Genomic DNA, 15,970 nt, shown 5'->3' on the forward strand with positions numbered 1-15,970 from the left:
CACTCACACTCATGGGTTTGAGATGGGCGGTGATTTCGATGTCAGGGATGCTGTGGTACCAGGATGCAGAAAGGTTCCGTTTGATTGACAGGTCCAGGCTGACCGGCTTGAGAAGCTGTATCTCAGTCCGAAAAAGCCCCTCCTCAAAGGTGGTCCTAGAGAACAAATCCCACCATCACCTCCATTCCTGACCAGCAAAGGGACACCCCCACCCTCATCTCCATCCTGACCAGCAAAGAGACACCCCCACCATCACCTCCATCCTGACCAGCAATGGGACAGCCCCACCAGGACACAGGCACCATCACATAACGCTACCGATCCCAAACCTGTAACTGCCATCTTTCTGCTCCTCTCACGTTCAGAAGCACATACTCCTTCCTTTACCCTTCCTCCGTTAACTTTCCCATCACCTTTCCTCCGTCTCCCTCCACAGCCCCCCCCCTCCTCACCTGTACATCTTCAGGTCGCTGAGGCCGACCTTCATGACGTCGATAACGGGGGGGATCTTGGTGTGCGTCTTGGACTGCACCATGTAGAAGTGGTTCTGCACGGTGACCAGGCCGAAGTCGGCCACGATGACGTTGCGGGAGACGGACGACTGCGGCAGGAAGACCACGGGCGCCTTGACGTCGATGTCCAGCGAGATGCGGGTGGAGCGCTCGGCCAGCTCCATCACGCCGGTGGCCGCCTTCTCTGCCGCCTGGGCCGTGGCCTCCGCCACCGCGTCCTTCGCCATCTGGAAGTTATTAATGAAGGCCTGCGGGGGGGGGGGGGGGGGGGGGGGGGCACGACGGGGTCAGAGCCCGGGTTCACAAAACCCACGACACCAATCGCAAGCCATACCTGGAAACCCCCCAGAAACCTTTCAGTCCCATATGAAGCCCCATAACCAACACTGACCAAATCGCAACCAAGATGATAGTACATCCAGAGTACATAAGAACTAACCAATCCCAACCCAGATACCTACAGATACTACCCAAAACTTATCAATCCCAACCCATATACCTACAGACACTACCCAAAACTAACTAATCCCAACCCAGATACCTACAGACACTACCCAAAACTAACCAATCCCAACCCAGATGCCTACAGATACTACCCAAAACTTATCAATCCCAACCCAGATACCTACAGATACTACCCAAAACGAATCAATCCCAACCCAGATACCTACAGATACTACCCAAATCTAACCAGTCCCAACCTAGATACCTACAGACACTACCCAAAACTAACCAATCCCAACCCAGATACCTACAGACACTACCCAAAACGAATCAATCACAACCCAGACACCTGCAATGTCAGCCCAGAACTAACCAATACCAGGCCAGCCAGCCTCCCGGTGCTGCAGGGCTACTCACCAGGATGGTGGACATGAACTTGTTGAGGAAAATGACCTGGATGCAGCCCACGGTCAGGGTCACGCTGGTGTCCACCCGGCTCATGTCCGTGTAGGCGTCGCCCTCGGTGGCATCGACGTGGTTAATCATGCGGAAGTCAAACACCTCCTTCCCCGCGATGGACACCGCCTTGGGAAAGACCACAGTTACGGTCACCCGTCAGTCACACGGACCTGCTCCCGTTTCATTTCAGTCGAGAGGTTTGCGCTACCTTGACCTGTCCGTACACATTACACTCCAGCGTATTTGTGATTTTCAAAACCTGGAACGTGGCCCAGGCAGCACGTTTCCATGGTAACCATAAAGATAAATAAAAAAAACATGGGTCCATTTTTCACATCCAAGTGTTCGCGATGCGTCTCCTCCTCCGTCCCAGTTCAACTGCGATCGGCAGCCGTAATATAGATTGAAAATTATTACTACCCTAAAATAAATAAAAATGCGGCGCTTGAAGTTCCCTCGGATCTTGCAAGCACCAGTGGAACCCTACGTCATTTATTTACGAGGCAACGAGAACTATTCTAAAGGCAGGTTTTGAAAACCGATCCTGTACATACTGTCAGAAACGTTCTGAAACGTTTTTTCGACTCTACCTCCAAGGGGTTTTAAAGGGTCCCCTCTGTTCCCTCTAGGGTCTTTCAGCGCACTTATCCCTGGTTATGGGTATGCACTTTGTTGTACGTCGCTCTGGATAAAAGCGTCTGCCAAATGCCATTAATGTAATGTAATGTAAACGTTTTCAAAACCCATGGATTTCATAGTTTTAAGGAGCTGAAAAGAAAGGTTTTCAAAAAGGTTTTCAGTGCTAGTGTGTACGACTTGGCAAACTGAGCTTTCAGGGGATATCTACTGATGTTTACATTATTTGTGTGTGACTGTGTGCCTATTTTTTTAAACCTGTCAACATGCAATTTTATTAGAAAAATATACTTTTGAATACAGCACCTCTCTTGCACAGCGCATTGCCTACCTTCTTATACAGGGCGTCTTTGTCACAATCCAGAATGACAATGTTCTTCAGGTTGGCTGAGACCTCCAACGCCTTCTTCTTCATCTGAACTCCAGCCACAAGGCCTTCGCAAATGCAACCAAAGCCCGATCATTACCGTTACACTATTATTATTCATCTTCTTAATGTATTTACTGTTGATATTATTCTCAGTATGTTTCATATATGACGGAATTTCCTGTCACAATTTTCCAACACTATACAGTAACCACAAGTGACCACAAGATGGCGCTGACACCACGCCAATCTCACGCCACTCCCATCGGCCGCTACACAACGGAAGCCTGGCTGATTGAATCAATACGGGATTCATCAACCTGCCGGAAATCAAAATGCACGTCTAAAAATACGGGCTCATCAAGACAGAGGTTTCCATAGCAACGCTGGATGAGGGTAATCAAACAGGAAGCGTCCCACCTGCTCAGAAAGTGACATCAGCAGCGCAGATCACACATGCTCGGTAAGGAGGGAAGGGGGTTTGGGGGATGTGGCCGTACCCTCGATGCTGATCTCAGAGATCTGTGCCTTCTGGCCACGGATAAACACCTTCAAACAGGACAGATCTGCTCTGATGTGCAAATTCACCACATCCTCAAACTTGGACTTCTTTGGTGCTGGAGATAGATAGATAGATAGACAGATAGATAGATAGATAGATAGATAGAGAGAGAGAGAGACACAGAGACACAGACAGAGAAAGCGAGAGATCGAGAGAGAAAGAGAGAGAGAGACTTATTCAAGTGATATGATAAGGGCCAACCCCAGCACTGCTCAGTACAGTTGCCATGAGAAACCGTCACTTTGATGTGATCTTGAAACATGAATATACTGTCCCACAGCAGCATTGTTACCATGGAAACAGAGAGCTGCTGAACATGACCTCTGTCCGCAGGGCCTTCAGAGAAAGTTTGTGTGGGGAAACAAACTATTAACACTGGTGTTGGATAATCTGGTGTTGGGTAATCAGGGATGTAATGCTGGTGTTGGGTAATTAACAGAGGAACACTAGTGTGGGGAAAGTAGGGGTGTAACAAATGTATTCCATTTTGAAGAAGAACACGAACACACGATTATGTTATGTGAACACATAATACATCTTTTAAAGGTACAATAGGTAAGATTTTTGTGTTAAAACATTGTTACAAGACCACTGCAAAATCCCTTCCTCTCATTGAAAAAGGCTCACTGACATGTTGGCTCACCCTCAGCCTGTGTTTAGAGCCCTTAAATTCAGGTGTACATTTGTAGGGCCGTCAAAGCTCATTGGTTGAAAAACGGTTCAACTGCCACAGCCAATGCCATGTGGGCTTATTCTGATTGGTTGTGTCGCTGCCGAAATTGCACTCTAGACAAGCAATCACTGAAACTCTGTGTACTATTGCTTATTATCCTAGCAAAGACTACATATCTAGTTATAAAACGATACCAGTTTGTTATCGGTAGCAATAAGCAAATTAGCTATAGTTAGCTTAAAGAATTTACAAATATCCACTTATGATAAAATATAGGCAATACGAACATAGTAGCGATTGCACAAGCATTGTGCTTCAGGTGGATATTTGTACATTCGGGAAGCTAACTAGTAATCGCTAATTTGCTTGTTATAGCGAACTGGTATTGTTTTCTAACTAGATAAGTGATAGTATACAGAGTTTCAGTGATCGCTTGTCTGGAGTGCAATTTGGGCAGCTACACGTTCCTTTTGTCTCTTTATGTGTTCATAACCGTAAACCTTTATTTCTCTCAAACTGCAAGTTGCAGTTGCATCATTTGTGGTAGACTATCATATCTTAGTTACATAGCCAGCTAGTTATGCAGCCAAATAACTTTCTTGCTCACAATATAGTTGGTTAGCTAAAGTGAAAACTATAAATAGTGTTGTGTAGCACACCAAAGTCAAGATCTCATTAAGTCACCTGTTCGGTGAACATTTTCTTACAGGAACCCTACGAAAAGATGGCAGGCTCTGTTGCGTTTGTCACTGTCAGCTTTCTAAAACAGTGCACGAGAACACTGAACTGTATAATAACGATTTATATTACGCGTTACATTAATAGACTGTGGGAAGCATGAACAGTGTTGTGGCTTGATGTTGTCTGTCGTTGCAATTCCTCTCCTGACCGTTAGGAGTCAGAAATTACCGACTGTACCTTTAACATTTAAAATGAAAAAGATGAGAAAATGGGAGCCAAGCGACAACAGTAGGGAACGCCAATCCCTCATGAAGATCGGCGATCCCTCAATCTATGGTCGATCGGCACAACCCTAGTGGGCATACTGATTTTCTTGGTGATGGTGGTCTCCTCCTTCTTCTCCTCCTCCTCCTCCTCCTCCGGGATGGCGGGCAGCTCCTCCAGGCCCTCCTGGGCCTCCTTCTTTGGAGGAGGCATCAGGTTGCTGAGGAAATTCATGGCGTTGAGCAGAGCCTCCACGTGCAGGTGTATATCCAGAGAGGAGAAATTCACCTGGAGAAACAGCAGGTGCACAAACACATCAACACTGCAACACTGCAATTCACACCGTCATTCACATCGTAATTCACACTGTAATTAACATTGATGTTGACACTGTAATTAACACCGTAATATACATCATAATTCACACTGCAATTAAAACTGTCATTCATTGTAATTAACATTGTAATTCACACTGTAATTAGCACTACCATTGCACTTATGAATAATTATTTTACTATTCTTAATTGGAAAAAATGTTATTGCTACTTCTGGGTCAGTTTATTTGATTAATCTACCTATCCACTCAAGCACTTGGAACAGTACTTCCCTCTCTTGTCCCTGGTTATGCTTTGCACTTTATTGTACGTCGCTCTGGATAAGAGCGTCTGCCAAATGACTGTAATGTAATGTAATGTAATGTCATTCAAACTGTAATTAAAACTGTAATTAACACTCAAATTAACATTGTAATTCACACTGTAATTTCTATTGTCATTCACAATAATTAACACTGAAAGTCACGCTGTAATAATTAGCATTGTAATTCACGCTGTAATAAACAACACTGTAATTAACATTGAAATGAACACCAGAAATCACACTGTAACTAAAGTAACATTTGGCACTGGCTGCAGTACAAAGGGTAAGTATCATACTGACCTTTATAAGCTGCTCAGTGTTTTTGTAAAATGTCTTGAATTCTGGAGCGTTCTTGTCTGCCTGTAAAGACGGAAAGAGGGAAATGTATTAACGGACAGCACCGTGTCCGGGTGGAAGGTGACCACATATGGTCCTGTCTTCAGGTGGAAGATGACCGCATTTGGACCAGTCTCATGGCCATGTGTACCTTGGTGTACTCCAGAGTCAGAAGGTCAACCTCAGTGTTGTCCAGAGTGGTGATGAGGTGAACCGGCTTTTCCTCTCCATCTGAGAGAGAAAGAGAGAGGGAGAGATGCAGAGAGGTTAGCTGTACTTTTTCTTTTTACCCCTGAGCCTGGGACATTTGGGGCAGGTATGAGGTCTTGAACCACCGACCTTCCGGGTCCCAGTCATGTACCTTAGCCACTATACTACAGATATGATATGGGGTAGATATGAAGTCTTACCCATGTACTCGGGGCATTTGAGGCAGATTTCCTTCAGGAATGTGTTGGAGGACATGTCGAAGGTGCAGAGCTTCAGTCTCGTCCCAAGCCCCTCGATCTCCAGGTGCAGGACGGTGATCTCACGCCCCTCCGATACCCTGCACAGCTGGACCAACACCTGCCAGGGACAGACACAACTGAGTGAACCAACCGAGATCTTACTAACATCGTACCATTACTACTACTTACCTACATCTTACCATTTACCATTACTTTACCACCAACAAACTATTTACAACTACTTATCCAACATCTTACCATTTACACCTACTTTACCAACACAACAGATCTGGGTCAAATACGCTTTACTGAGCTAGTCTGGTGCATTGGAGCCAATTAAATACAGTGAAAAAGTGCAAACCGTGTCTTCTGTTCCTCTCGGTTGGCTCAATTCCACCAGTCAAGATGATTTGTGTAATTGAATCCAAAACAATTACGTAGTTCACCCAGGTCTACAACACCATGCTCACTTTAAACTGCCTTTCAGCTTTGAAGCCGAGTTGAAAGACAACGATGTCCAGAAGCTCAGGAAATGCCAGAAGCCCCTCAGAGGCCAACAGCCATCTTCAAGGCCAGCCCTGACTATTCTATCTCTGAATGCTGAAAGACTGTCTGCAACTAAAGAAGAACTCTGCAAAGAATGTCAGTGTAACATTCTCTGCCTACAAGAAACCCACCGTGGACCTAAAAATCCTTGCCCTTGAGTGGAAGGTATGACCACCCCTCATAGAAAGACCACGAGAAAGATGGAAGCATCATGCTAGAAAAAAATGCATCGGCGAAAAAAATTGGTGAATCAACATCAAAGTCCTAACCGCTGAGAGTTACCATGGCCTCAGGGTACAAATCGCCTCCGTACCCTTAGAGATGCCTGAAATACCATCATCCGGAAAACCGAAGATTGTGATCGGCAAAGGGGATACGCCAACAACAACGCAGGCGGAGATGCAGTAGAAGCATGGGCTGAAAACAGCCAGCTTAATCTGATCCACGATGCCAAACAACCAAAGTCCTTCAACAGCGGGCGATGGAGAGCAGGCTAAACTCGCCCTGGTCTGAGTTTATCACTCTGAGAGCGCAGGCCTGTCTACGGGCAGTCGTTTGGGTCTACCTGCATTTCTCTCTCTCCTCTGCCTTAGAGGGTGAAGGGAGCCCTCACCATCTCTCTGAGGGCTGAGGCCTTGCATCGATTATCAATTACCCCCTGCCCATTATGAACTCCGCTTTCGAGCACCTCCAGGGGGTCGTCGTACTTCACCAACCTCGATCTCCGCAATGCATACAGTACGGTGCATATTTGCGAGAGAGACGAATGGAAGACCGCATTTCATATTTGTAGTGGCCATGAGGAGTACTTAGTGATGCCCTTTGGGCTCACTAACGCCCCCTCGGTGTAACCAATAGCACTGCAGAGAACAGGACAGGGTGTGCCCTTGCTCATACAGAACAGTGGTATTACACATGCTCGATGGTTAATTGATGACTGTTTGGCATTACCATTTCTTAGATGAGGAGTAAAGACCTTTGAATCAGATGTTAAGGTCAGAGCTCAAGACCTTTGGATCAGATCTTAAGTTCAGAGCTTAAGACCTTTGGATCAGATCTTAAGTTCAGGGCTTAAGACCCTTGGATCAGATGTTAAGTTCAGACCTTAAGACCTTTGGATCACATCTTAAGTTCAGAGCTTAAGACCTCTGGATCAGATCTTAAGTTCCGAGCTTGGTAAAATGCTGACCTGGCTGATCTCAAAGGTCAGGAGGAAGTCGGTCATGTTCTTCTTTGGGTCCTTCTTCACCATCCCCCTCCTCTTCGTGGAGTCTGAACGCTGGACTGCGCCGCTCGGGAACTCGAACATGGGCTTGTCGTCTATGGGAGAGGTGGGAGCGTCGTAGAAGAGGTCCTCCTCTGAGCCTGCAAGCACACACGCACGCATGCACGCACGCACGCACGCACGCACGCACGCACGCACGCACACATACACACCGCACAACATACACACGCACATACACACACACACACACACGCACACACACACACACACATACGCACACACATACGCACACACATACACACCGCACAACATACACACACATACACCCCACACAACATACACACGCACCGCACAACATACACACACAGGTACACACACACAGACAGGTTAGTGTGTTCCTGCTGTACTCTCTGCAGTGCTGTGTGTGTAAGGGGCTTTGCCCTCCTTACAGGATTCGTAGATAAGAGAGCTACGCAGGTCTGCCACAGGTGGTTTCCTGGGGGTCATCTGAGGGGTGTACGACTGCCTGGGGGGCTGCAGAAAAGCAGAAAAACAGGCACTGAGCCAGAGGGTTCAGGGGTGCAGGTCACAGAGAAAAACAGGCACTGAGCCAGAGGGTTCAGGGGTGCAGGTCACAGAGAAAAACAGGCACTGAGCCAGAGGGTTCAGGGGTGCAGGTCACAGAGAAAAACAGGCACTGAGCCAGAGGGTTCAGGGGTGCAGGTCACAGAGAAAAACAGGCACTGAGCCAGAGGGTTCAGGGGTGCAGGTCACAGAGAAAAACAGGCACTGAGCCAGAGGGTTCAGGGGTGCAGGTCACAGAGAAAAACAGGCGCTGACCCAGAGGGTTCAGGGGTGCAGGTCACATGTGCGGGCAGGGTGGGAGGGGCTCACCTTGGGCAGAGGTGGGATGGGCGGCGAGGTTCGGGGGGTGGGGTGGCTCTCTGGGAGGGGGATGCTGTCGATCAGTCGCAGGACGCCCCCCAGTTTGCTGTCTGAGATGCGCACAGAGAGCAGGGGCAGCTCCCCCGAAACCTCAAACCTCAAAAGCAACACAAAAAAAACAGGTTTACAGCCCCGTCTGCACTGAAAACCAGAACTATGTATAACCTTAAGCATCAGAAGCAACAAAAAAACTTTTTTTACGGGCCCGTCTGCACTGAAAATCTAACCTCATATAACCTTAAACCTCAAACCAAAAAAAATGGCCCACTCTGCAAACTACAATCACATACACTCATGAACAGGTTTCGAGGCCCAGCCATTAGCATGAGCTAACTCCGTTAGCGCACCACTGCACTAGCGCTGGAACGCTGTGTAACTGACACACTCACTTGGGCATCCTGGAGTCCGTCACCACCATGGCCCGGCTGAACACCACCTTCAGATCCACCGGCTCCAGGATGTGCAGGTCCGACTGCTTCTGGTGCCGAGCGCTCTTCCAGTCTCCGTCTGCAGAGAGAGAGCAGCTAAAGCACCGTCCCAATCTACAGCTGCGCAGACAGAGCAGCTAAAACACCATCCCAATCTACAGCTGCGCAGACAGAGCAGCTAAAACACCATCCCAATCTACAACTGCGCAGACAGAGCAGCTAAAACACCATCCCAATCTACAGCTGCGCAGACAGAGAGCAGCTGAAACAGCATCTCAAGGCGACCTGTGCAGACAGAGAGCAGCCGAAACAGCATCTCAAGGCGACCGGCGCAGACGGAGAGCAGCGAGGCGTTGCCGGGGGCGACGGCCGCGGGACTCACCGGTACTGCTGTAGAGCAGCTGCAGGTTGCTGAGCTGCACGTCGAAGCGGTCGTACGCTTGCGACATGATGTCCACCAGTTTGTCCCGCCCGGCGCACAGCTGGGGCAGCTCCTGCCTGCTCTTACTGCTCACCTTTCAGAGAGGGCGGGGGAGAGTGTGCACGTAAACACACCGCTTCAGACCTAGGGTTTCAGTCTCAAAAAGCACACACACACACACACACACACACACACACACACACACACACACACACACACGTGCGCAAACAAGATACTATAAGCACACGTACTCACACAAGATTCTCTCCTACAACATACAGTCCCACAAGATACTCCACTGTAAGCACACACACTCACACATTGACATGCAAACATACACACACACACACACACACACACACACACACACACTCACACACTGACATGCACACACACAATACTGCAGTGCAGGGTTTTACCTTCAGATGCCCCATGTCCAGTAGCACCAGGTTCTGGGCGGTGTCATAAAAGCCCGTTTCGGGAACGATGACATAGGAAGCCATGAGGTTCACCTTCAGATCCAGAACCTTCTGGGTCTCAATGACATACATCAGGCCTGGATTCACACAAATACACATTTCACTTCATAATCACTTCTTAGAACCAAGATACCAATACTTGTTCACTCAGAAATAACAAACTACTGGATAAATATACTGTACTTATCCAGCCCAGAAAGCAACACCCCTAAACAGCACCCAGCAGAAACTATAAATCTTAACATAACAGGGCATTCAGTAAATACACAGTATCGTACACAGTGTTCAGTATAATTACACAGCACAGCGCACACACGGTATCTGAATGGGAGAAGGGGGGCGGGGTGCAGGGGAAGTGTGGGGTGATGACCACAGCTTCACTGCATCTATTTCACACTCCAATTCTTCTGAGAATCCTAGCCAGTAAACAAACAGTATTCTGTACTACATGCTCTGCAGTTTACACAGTGTTCTGTACACACATCCAGGAGTGCATGTGTGTGTGTGCGTGTGTGCGTGTGTGTGCGTTTCACCTGTAGACGTTCGGTCTCTGAACTGCTCCAGCTTCATGAGGGTGGCAGATGTGAGCTCGTCCAGCTGCAGTTCTTGCGGTGGCATGAAGAATGCAGACATGCGGTTTACCGTCACCTGACCAAGAGAGGAGAGAACACAGTGTCATCTTCCTGCGACAGAACAATCAACACAGCGTGAGGTCATCTGACTGAGACAGGAGAGACCACACGGCATGAGGTCATCTTACTGAGACAGTAGAGAGCACACAGCGTGAGGTCATCTTACTGAGACAGGAGAGACCACACAGCGTGAGGTCATCTTACTGAGACAGGAGAGACCACACAGCGTGAGGTCATCTTACTGAGACAGGAGAGACCACACGGCATGAGGTCATCTTACTGAGACAGGAGAGACCACACAGTGTGTGGTCATCTTACTGAGACAGGAGAGACCACACAGCGTGAGGTCATCTTACTGAGACAGGAGAGACCACATGGCATGAGGTCATCTTACTGAGACAGTAGAGAGCACACAGCGTGAGGTAATCTTACTGAGACAGGAGAGACCACACAGCGTGAATTAGTGTCTCTGATCTCTAGCAGCTGACTGCTTACAGTGGAGAATGAAAGGACAGACAGACGAACAGACGGACAGAGGACTGACTCACCGCATCGTAGACGATCTCGAGCGGCTGGGACTGCACGTGCAAGCGCTGGTCTGTGCACTCGCTGTCCAGGGGGTTGGTCTCGAACATCACGCTGAGCAGGGGCTCCTGGCTCTCCCTCTCCACGGTGCGCGAGGACAGCAGGACCGGGGCCTTCTGGCTCCGAGGGAGACCCGTCACATCGAACGAGTTCAGCTGCGCCGACAACCTGCGCCCGGACCCAGAGAAACCACTCACGTCCCAAACTGAGGAACTGCTCACCACACCTCCCAGAGAAACCACTCACAGGTATGGTATGGCAGGTATGTTTCAGGGAGGAAGAGGAGGGGGGCCACAGACATACTTAACGGCTTGTGCTCCAGGTCTCTGCGTCAGCAAGGCCCTCAGATCCATCACAGCCAGTCTGATTATCTCTGGTTTGCTTTTGCTCTCTTTGATGGAAATCGACATGCTTGTCAACTGGAAATTTATCTTCAAATCCTCAAACTGCAAAAACAAAAATGGATATTATGAATAATAACGTATATTTTTATAGGGATTAACTGCATTCAGGCGAGTCATTGCCGCCATTAAGATGTGAGTCACATTGCTGTGATTCAGGCGAGTCATTGCCGCCATTAACAGGTGAGTCATATTGCTGTGATTCAGGTGAGTCACATTGCCGCCATTAACAGGTGAGTCACATTGTCGTGATTCAGGTGAGACGCTGGAAAGCAATAAGCGCCATCCCAGAGGTGTCCGGGTGCAGGCCTGTTCTGATTGGTGGATGAGGTGGGAAGGGGGCCACTCACGTCCTTGGGCAGGTTGTGATTGACAGCTGCCTCGCTGTAGCCAATGGCAGTGTAGAGCCGGGCCTTCTCTGCAGGGGTCATGAACTCATCAAACCCTGCACAGGGGGAGAGAGACAGGGAGAGAGGTTTACATTAGGTAGAGAGAGTGGGCTATAATTAGGGGTGTTGATAAAGGTTAGTGGTGGACAGAATGAGGTATTTGGGGGGAGGAGGGGGGTGTATACTTCATCACTGACTAGGTACCCCTCCCCAGATGCATGTACTTGTAGGCATGGTAACCTGGTGGTGACCCGGACTGACCTCCAGATTTGACCTCCTTCGGGGCCGGGGTGTCACTGGACCAGCCCCACATCCAGCCGAACCAGCCCTGGGACTCCTCCTCCTCCACCTTCATCCCCGGCCTGTAGATCGTCAGCCCCAACTTCATCGCCTGGGCAACGCGAACACGGGCGCCCATGTTAGCGACCATTCGGTTATTTACCAGGGCTTAAATCTCAACATCCGTTTCCCTCCTGTTCTTACGCAAAACAACCGTTTAATCCCCCGCGATTAAAAACCACCATCCGCTACGTAACCGACAGGAGTCTAAATCCTCTCTAACAAAACAGCCCAGATACAAAACAACAACAGAAAATCTGAAATTATTTTTACCCTTAAAGGTACAATAGGTCATTTTGAACTTCTAACGGTAAAGAGAGGAATTGCAGCAAAAAACACCCTCAAACCACAGCACTGTTTATCCCACCCATTCTCTGTGAACGCACTGAAGTTGAACCACCCTCACGCCATTGGCTGTGGCAATTAGAACCAATTTTCAGCCAATGAGCTTCAATTATTGTACAGCTATACAATGTTTTGGTACAGAATGTCAGTCCATCAACTGTATATTTTTAAACCCAAATTTGGGGTTTAAAAGGGTGAGGGTGAGTTAACATGTCAGTGAGCCTTTTTCAATGATAGGAAGGGATTGTAATGGTCTTGTAACAATGTTTTAACACAAAAATCGTACCTATTGTACGTTTAAAGTGGAATGTTTAAAGATACAATCGAGACTTTATCAAAAATAGGGTTTGTCCAAGTGTTACTGTTTAATATTACAAATGTACAATACCTCCATCTCCGCTTGCTGGCGTGCCAACGTGATGTTAAAAATGTCCAGTGTTTTCTCGAGCTCCTGGTAACAAGAAACAAGAAACATCATTCATTAGGGCTGAACAAAGATGCATTTTCCTGGCGAGATGGCGCCGTCTCTCTCCATACCTCCAGTTCACGCAGGATGTCCTCGGCAGGCTTCTTGCTGGTGATCTTTTTCTTGTAGAGCTCTCTATAGCTCTTGACTTTCTTCCGGTGAGCTCTGATATGTTTCCAGGACCACATGTGCAACGCGGGCTTGACGTTCACCTCTAGGATCCCCGTTATCACATACTGCCACCTGCAATGTTAATACAACGTTCAGCGACGTAAGGGCAACGTTCGGCAACGATACAGCAACATTCAGCAACGTTACGGCAACATTTGGCAATGTTAGGGCAACATTCAGCAACGTTAGGGAAACGTACAGCAAGGTTAGGGCAACGTTCAGCAAGGTTAAGGCAAACGTTCAGCATCGTTAGGGCAACGTTCAGCAACGTTAGGGCAACATTCAGCAACGTGAGGGCAATGCTCTGCAAAACTATGGTAATGTTCAGCATTAGGGAAGTATTAAACAATGTTGAAACAAAGAGAAACATTCAGCAACGTAAGAGAAATGTTCAGGCAATGTTAGGGAAAGGTTCAGGCAATGTTAAGGCAGTTGAATGGATGCTATGGAGAGAGGGCTGCAACTGGAGGCAGGGCTGACCATTGGTAGGCGTTGGTGTGCACGGGGATGTCAGGGCGGTACTTCCGGTAGGGCAGGTTGCGGGACATCATGTCCACAGACCCCAGAAGCTCCAGGATGCTCACGTACTGCAGACAGGAGAGACCGTCAGAGCAGGATTACAGGCCCAGTGACGTTTCTCTCATGGTCTCTGAGTGGTTTGTGCTGGTAGTATTATTATTATTATTATTATTATTATTTTTTTTTTTTTTTACAAACATGCAATCTCCAAATACTCTCCCCCCCTCCCCCATCACCCAACCATACATTATCACTTTACTAATCCAGGTACAGGTACTAGATAAATAGCAGACCAGTTAACAAGGTTATTATAAAACAGGACACATAGAGTAAAAACATATTACTTCAGTAGTAAAACTTTCACAACTTGAGTGGTTTGTCTTGTGCTCTGTGGGATAGTTTATCCTGTGGCCCTGTATATCACGTGTGTGTTTTGCCTCCAAAATTAATTACCAAAGCTCGTCCTGGCAGAACAGTCAATAATCTCTCAACCCCTGCCCTGTTTTCATGAACAATCAGCAGGAGGAAATGCGTAACAGCCAATCAGAACGGAGGCTGGCCCCAGGCCCTCCCCTTCACCTGCAGCCGGTTCAGCTCCATGGCCACCTCGGGCAGATTGAGCATCAGGTCCACTTTTGGTGCCGAGAAGTCCAAGTCCGAACGCGGGTTCATCCTCAGCTTCGCCCGCGCAGAGATCGGCCGGAAAACTGCACACAAAGGACACGCGTGCTGTCACCTGCACACCTGTCTGAGCTCACCTGCCCCCTGAATTTAGTCAGGACTGGGCTTTAGCTGTGTCTCAGCATGCACATTCCTCATTAATTTAGTCAGGACTGGGCTTTAGCTGTGTCTCAGCATGCACATTCCTCATTAATTTAGTCAGGACCGGGCTTTAGCTGTGTCTCAGTATGCACGTTGCTCATTTATCCTGCTCAGCTTTCAGTATAAACACCAGCCAGGTGGCTTTGATTGACAGGCCACACCCGTTTTACTCACTGAAGTCGTAATCCTGTGGAATGAGGTTCTGCATGGCTATGTTGTCCTGCAGGCACCTCTGGGGAAACACACACAGACAGGAAGTGCTGCAATTACTGGTCACAAACAGACAGGAAGTGGTCTAACAAAGCGTAAAAAGAGCAATTAACGTGAAACACAAAAACACTGGCTGCTGACAGAGGCTAACTCAGCCTGGTACATTCCCTTCATTAAGGTCCCATATTGATGGGGGATGACATTTCCCTCGCTATGTAGATTATAGGTGAAGGTGAAAGTATCAATTGCACAGTCCCCTAATAAGTCCACACAAACCGTATGAAGAAACTGTGCATTTAAACGATGGCGTTCAGCTCGTTGGTTCACTGATATAAATGAGCCAATAAAACAGCCTGTTCTTGGTAAAGCTCATGAGGTGCTGGAAAATGGACATATCTTGTTTTTGGCGCTTAAAACCACACAAACACCTTCTTACGGATATCAGGACCTAAAATAAAACACTGGAAAGGTGTACAATATAGGACCTTTAAATCATAAAGCTCTCATCACAAGTGTAACACTCCTGAAGAGTGAAATAACTACAGCACTGGTAAAGTGAGTGTGTTTAAACGTGTAACCCAAACCCAGAGGCCACTGACTCAGCGCCCCCCTCTCGCGTCACCTCTCCTTCCAGACCACACAGAGCCGGCCTCTCATCGGCATGGCAACCGGCCGCCGGACTCACCAGAGCCTCGTCCGAGCTGTGATTGGAGTAGAGCTCGGAGTCCACATTCCAGTAGGCGAAGAGGCTGTCCAGACGCACGATCTGCGCGGAAAACAAAACAACAAAGCGCACCGCTGACTCACGCGGGATACAAACACCTCCCGAAAAGGCTACAGTGTCTGGCGTGCTCCAGCCTGTCCTCCTGAAACTACCGTGGTTAGGAGAGCACAGACATTAAAGCGCTACCTGACTCCACCAGTCACAGGCCAGGAGCCCTCCTATGCACAACTGGATAACCTGGTTTCCTCCGCAACCACAGCGGGTTGTGGAGGTTAGGGTTCGGAGGGTTAGCGGACTGGGT

At 48.2% G+C, this 15,970-nt stretch overlaps 1 protein-coding gene across 3 annotated transcripts in view; it reads right to left on the reverse strand.

Moving 5' to 3' along the window:
• vps13a (vacuolar protein sorting 13 homolog A) overlaps positions 1–15,970 on the reverse strand; it is a 54,045-nt gene that overhangs the window by 26,936 nt on the left and 11,139 nt on the right. For all 3 annotated transcript variants that reach the window (XM_061261600.1, XM_061261599.1, XM_061261601.1), the window contains exons 9-34: positions 15,631–15,711; positions 14,910–14,967; positions 14,493–14,620; positions 13,875–13,981; positions 13,295–13,466; positions 13,146–13,208; positions 12,335–12,464; positions 12,035–12,129; positions 11,587–11,729; positions 11,247–11,451; positions 10,600–10,714; positions 10,007–10,143; positions 9,549–9,681; positions 9,128–9,245; positions 8,688–8,835; positions 8,243–8,327; positions 7,758–7,933; positions 5,984–6,140; positions 5,725–5,804; positions 5,538–5,597; positions 4,700–4,886; positions 2,919–3,035; positions 2,383–2,486; positions 1,374–1,541; positions 453–760; positions 8–155 (exon numbers count right to left, since the gene is read on the reverse strand). In XM_061261600.1, the coding sequence (XP_061117584.1) occupies positions 8–155; positions 453–760; positions 1,374–1,541; positions 2,383–2,486; positions 2,919–3,035; positions 4,700–4,886; positions 5,538–5,597; positions 5,725–5,804; positions 5,984–6,140; positions 7,758–7,933; positions 8,243–8,327; positions 8,688–8,835; positions 9,128–9,245; positions 9,549–9,681; positions 10,007–10,143; positions 10,600–10,714; positions 11,247–11,451; positions 11,587–11,729; positions 12,035–12,129; positions 12,335–12,464; positions 13,146–13,208; positions 13,295–13,466; positions 13,875–13,981; positions 14,493–14,620; positions 14,910–14,967; positions 15,631–15,711 (3,423 nt within the window). The remainder of the gene's footprint in view (positions 1–7; positions 156–452; positions 761–1,373; positions 1,542–2,382; positions 2,487–2,918; positions 3,036–4,699; positions 4,887–5,537; positions 5,598–5,724; positions 5,805–5,983; positions 6,141–7,757; positions 7,934–8,242; positions 8,328–8,687; positions 8,836–9,127; positions 9,246–9,548; positions 9,682–10,006; positions 10,144–10,599; positions 10,715–11,246; positions 11,452–11,586; positions 11,730–12,034; positions 12,130–12,334; positions 12,465–13,145; positions 13,209–13,294; positions 13,467–13,874; positions 13,982–14,492; positions 14,621–14,909; positions 14,968–15,630; positions 15,712–15,970) is intronic.

The sequence above is a fragment of the Conger conger genome, chromosome 11 (assembly GCF_963514075.1).
Source record: "Conger conger chromosome 11, fConCon1.1, whole genome shotgun sequence".
Taxonomy (NCBI): Eukaryota; Metazoa; Chordata; class Actinopteri; order Anguilliformes; family Congridae; genus Conger; species Conger conger.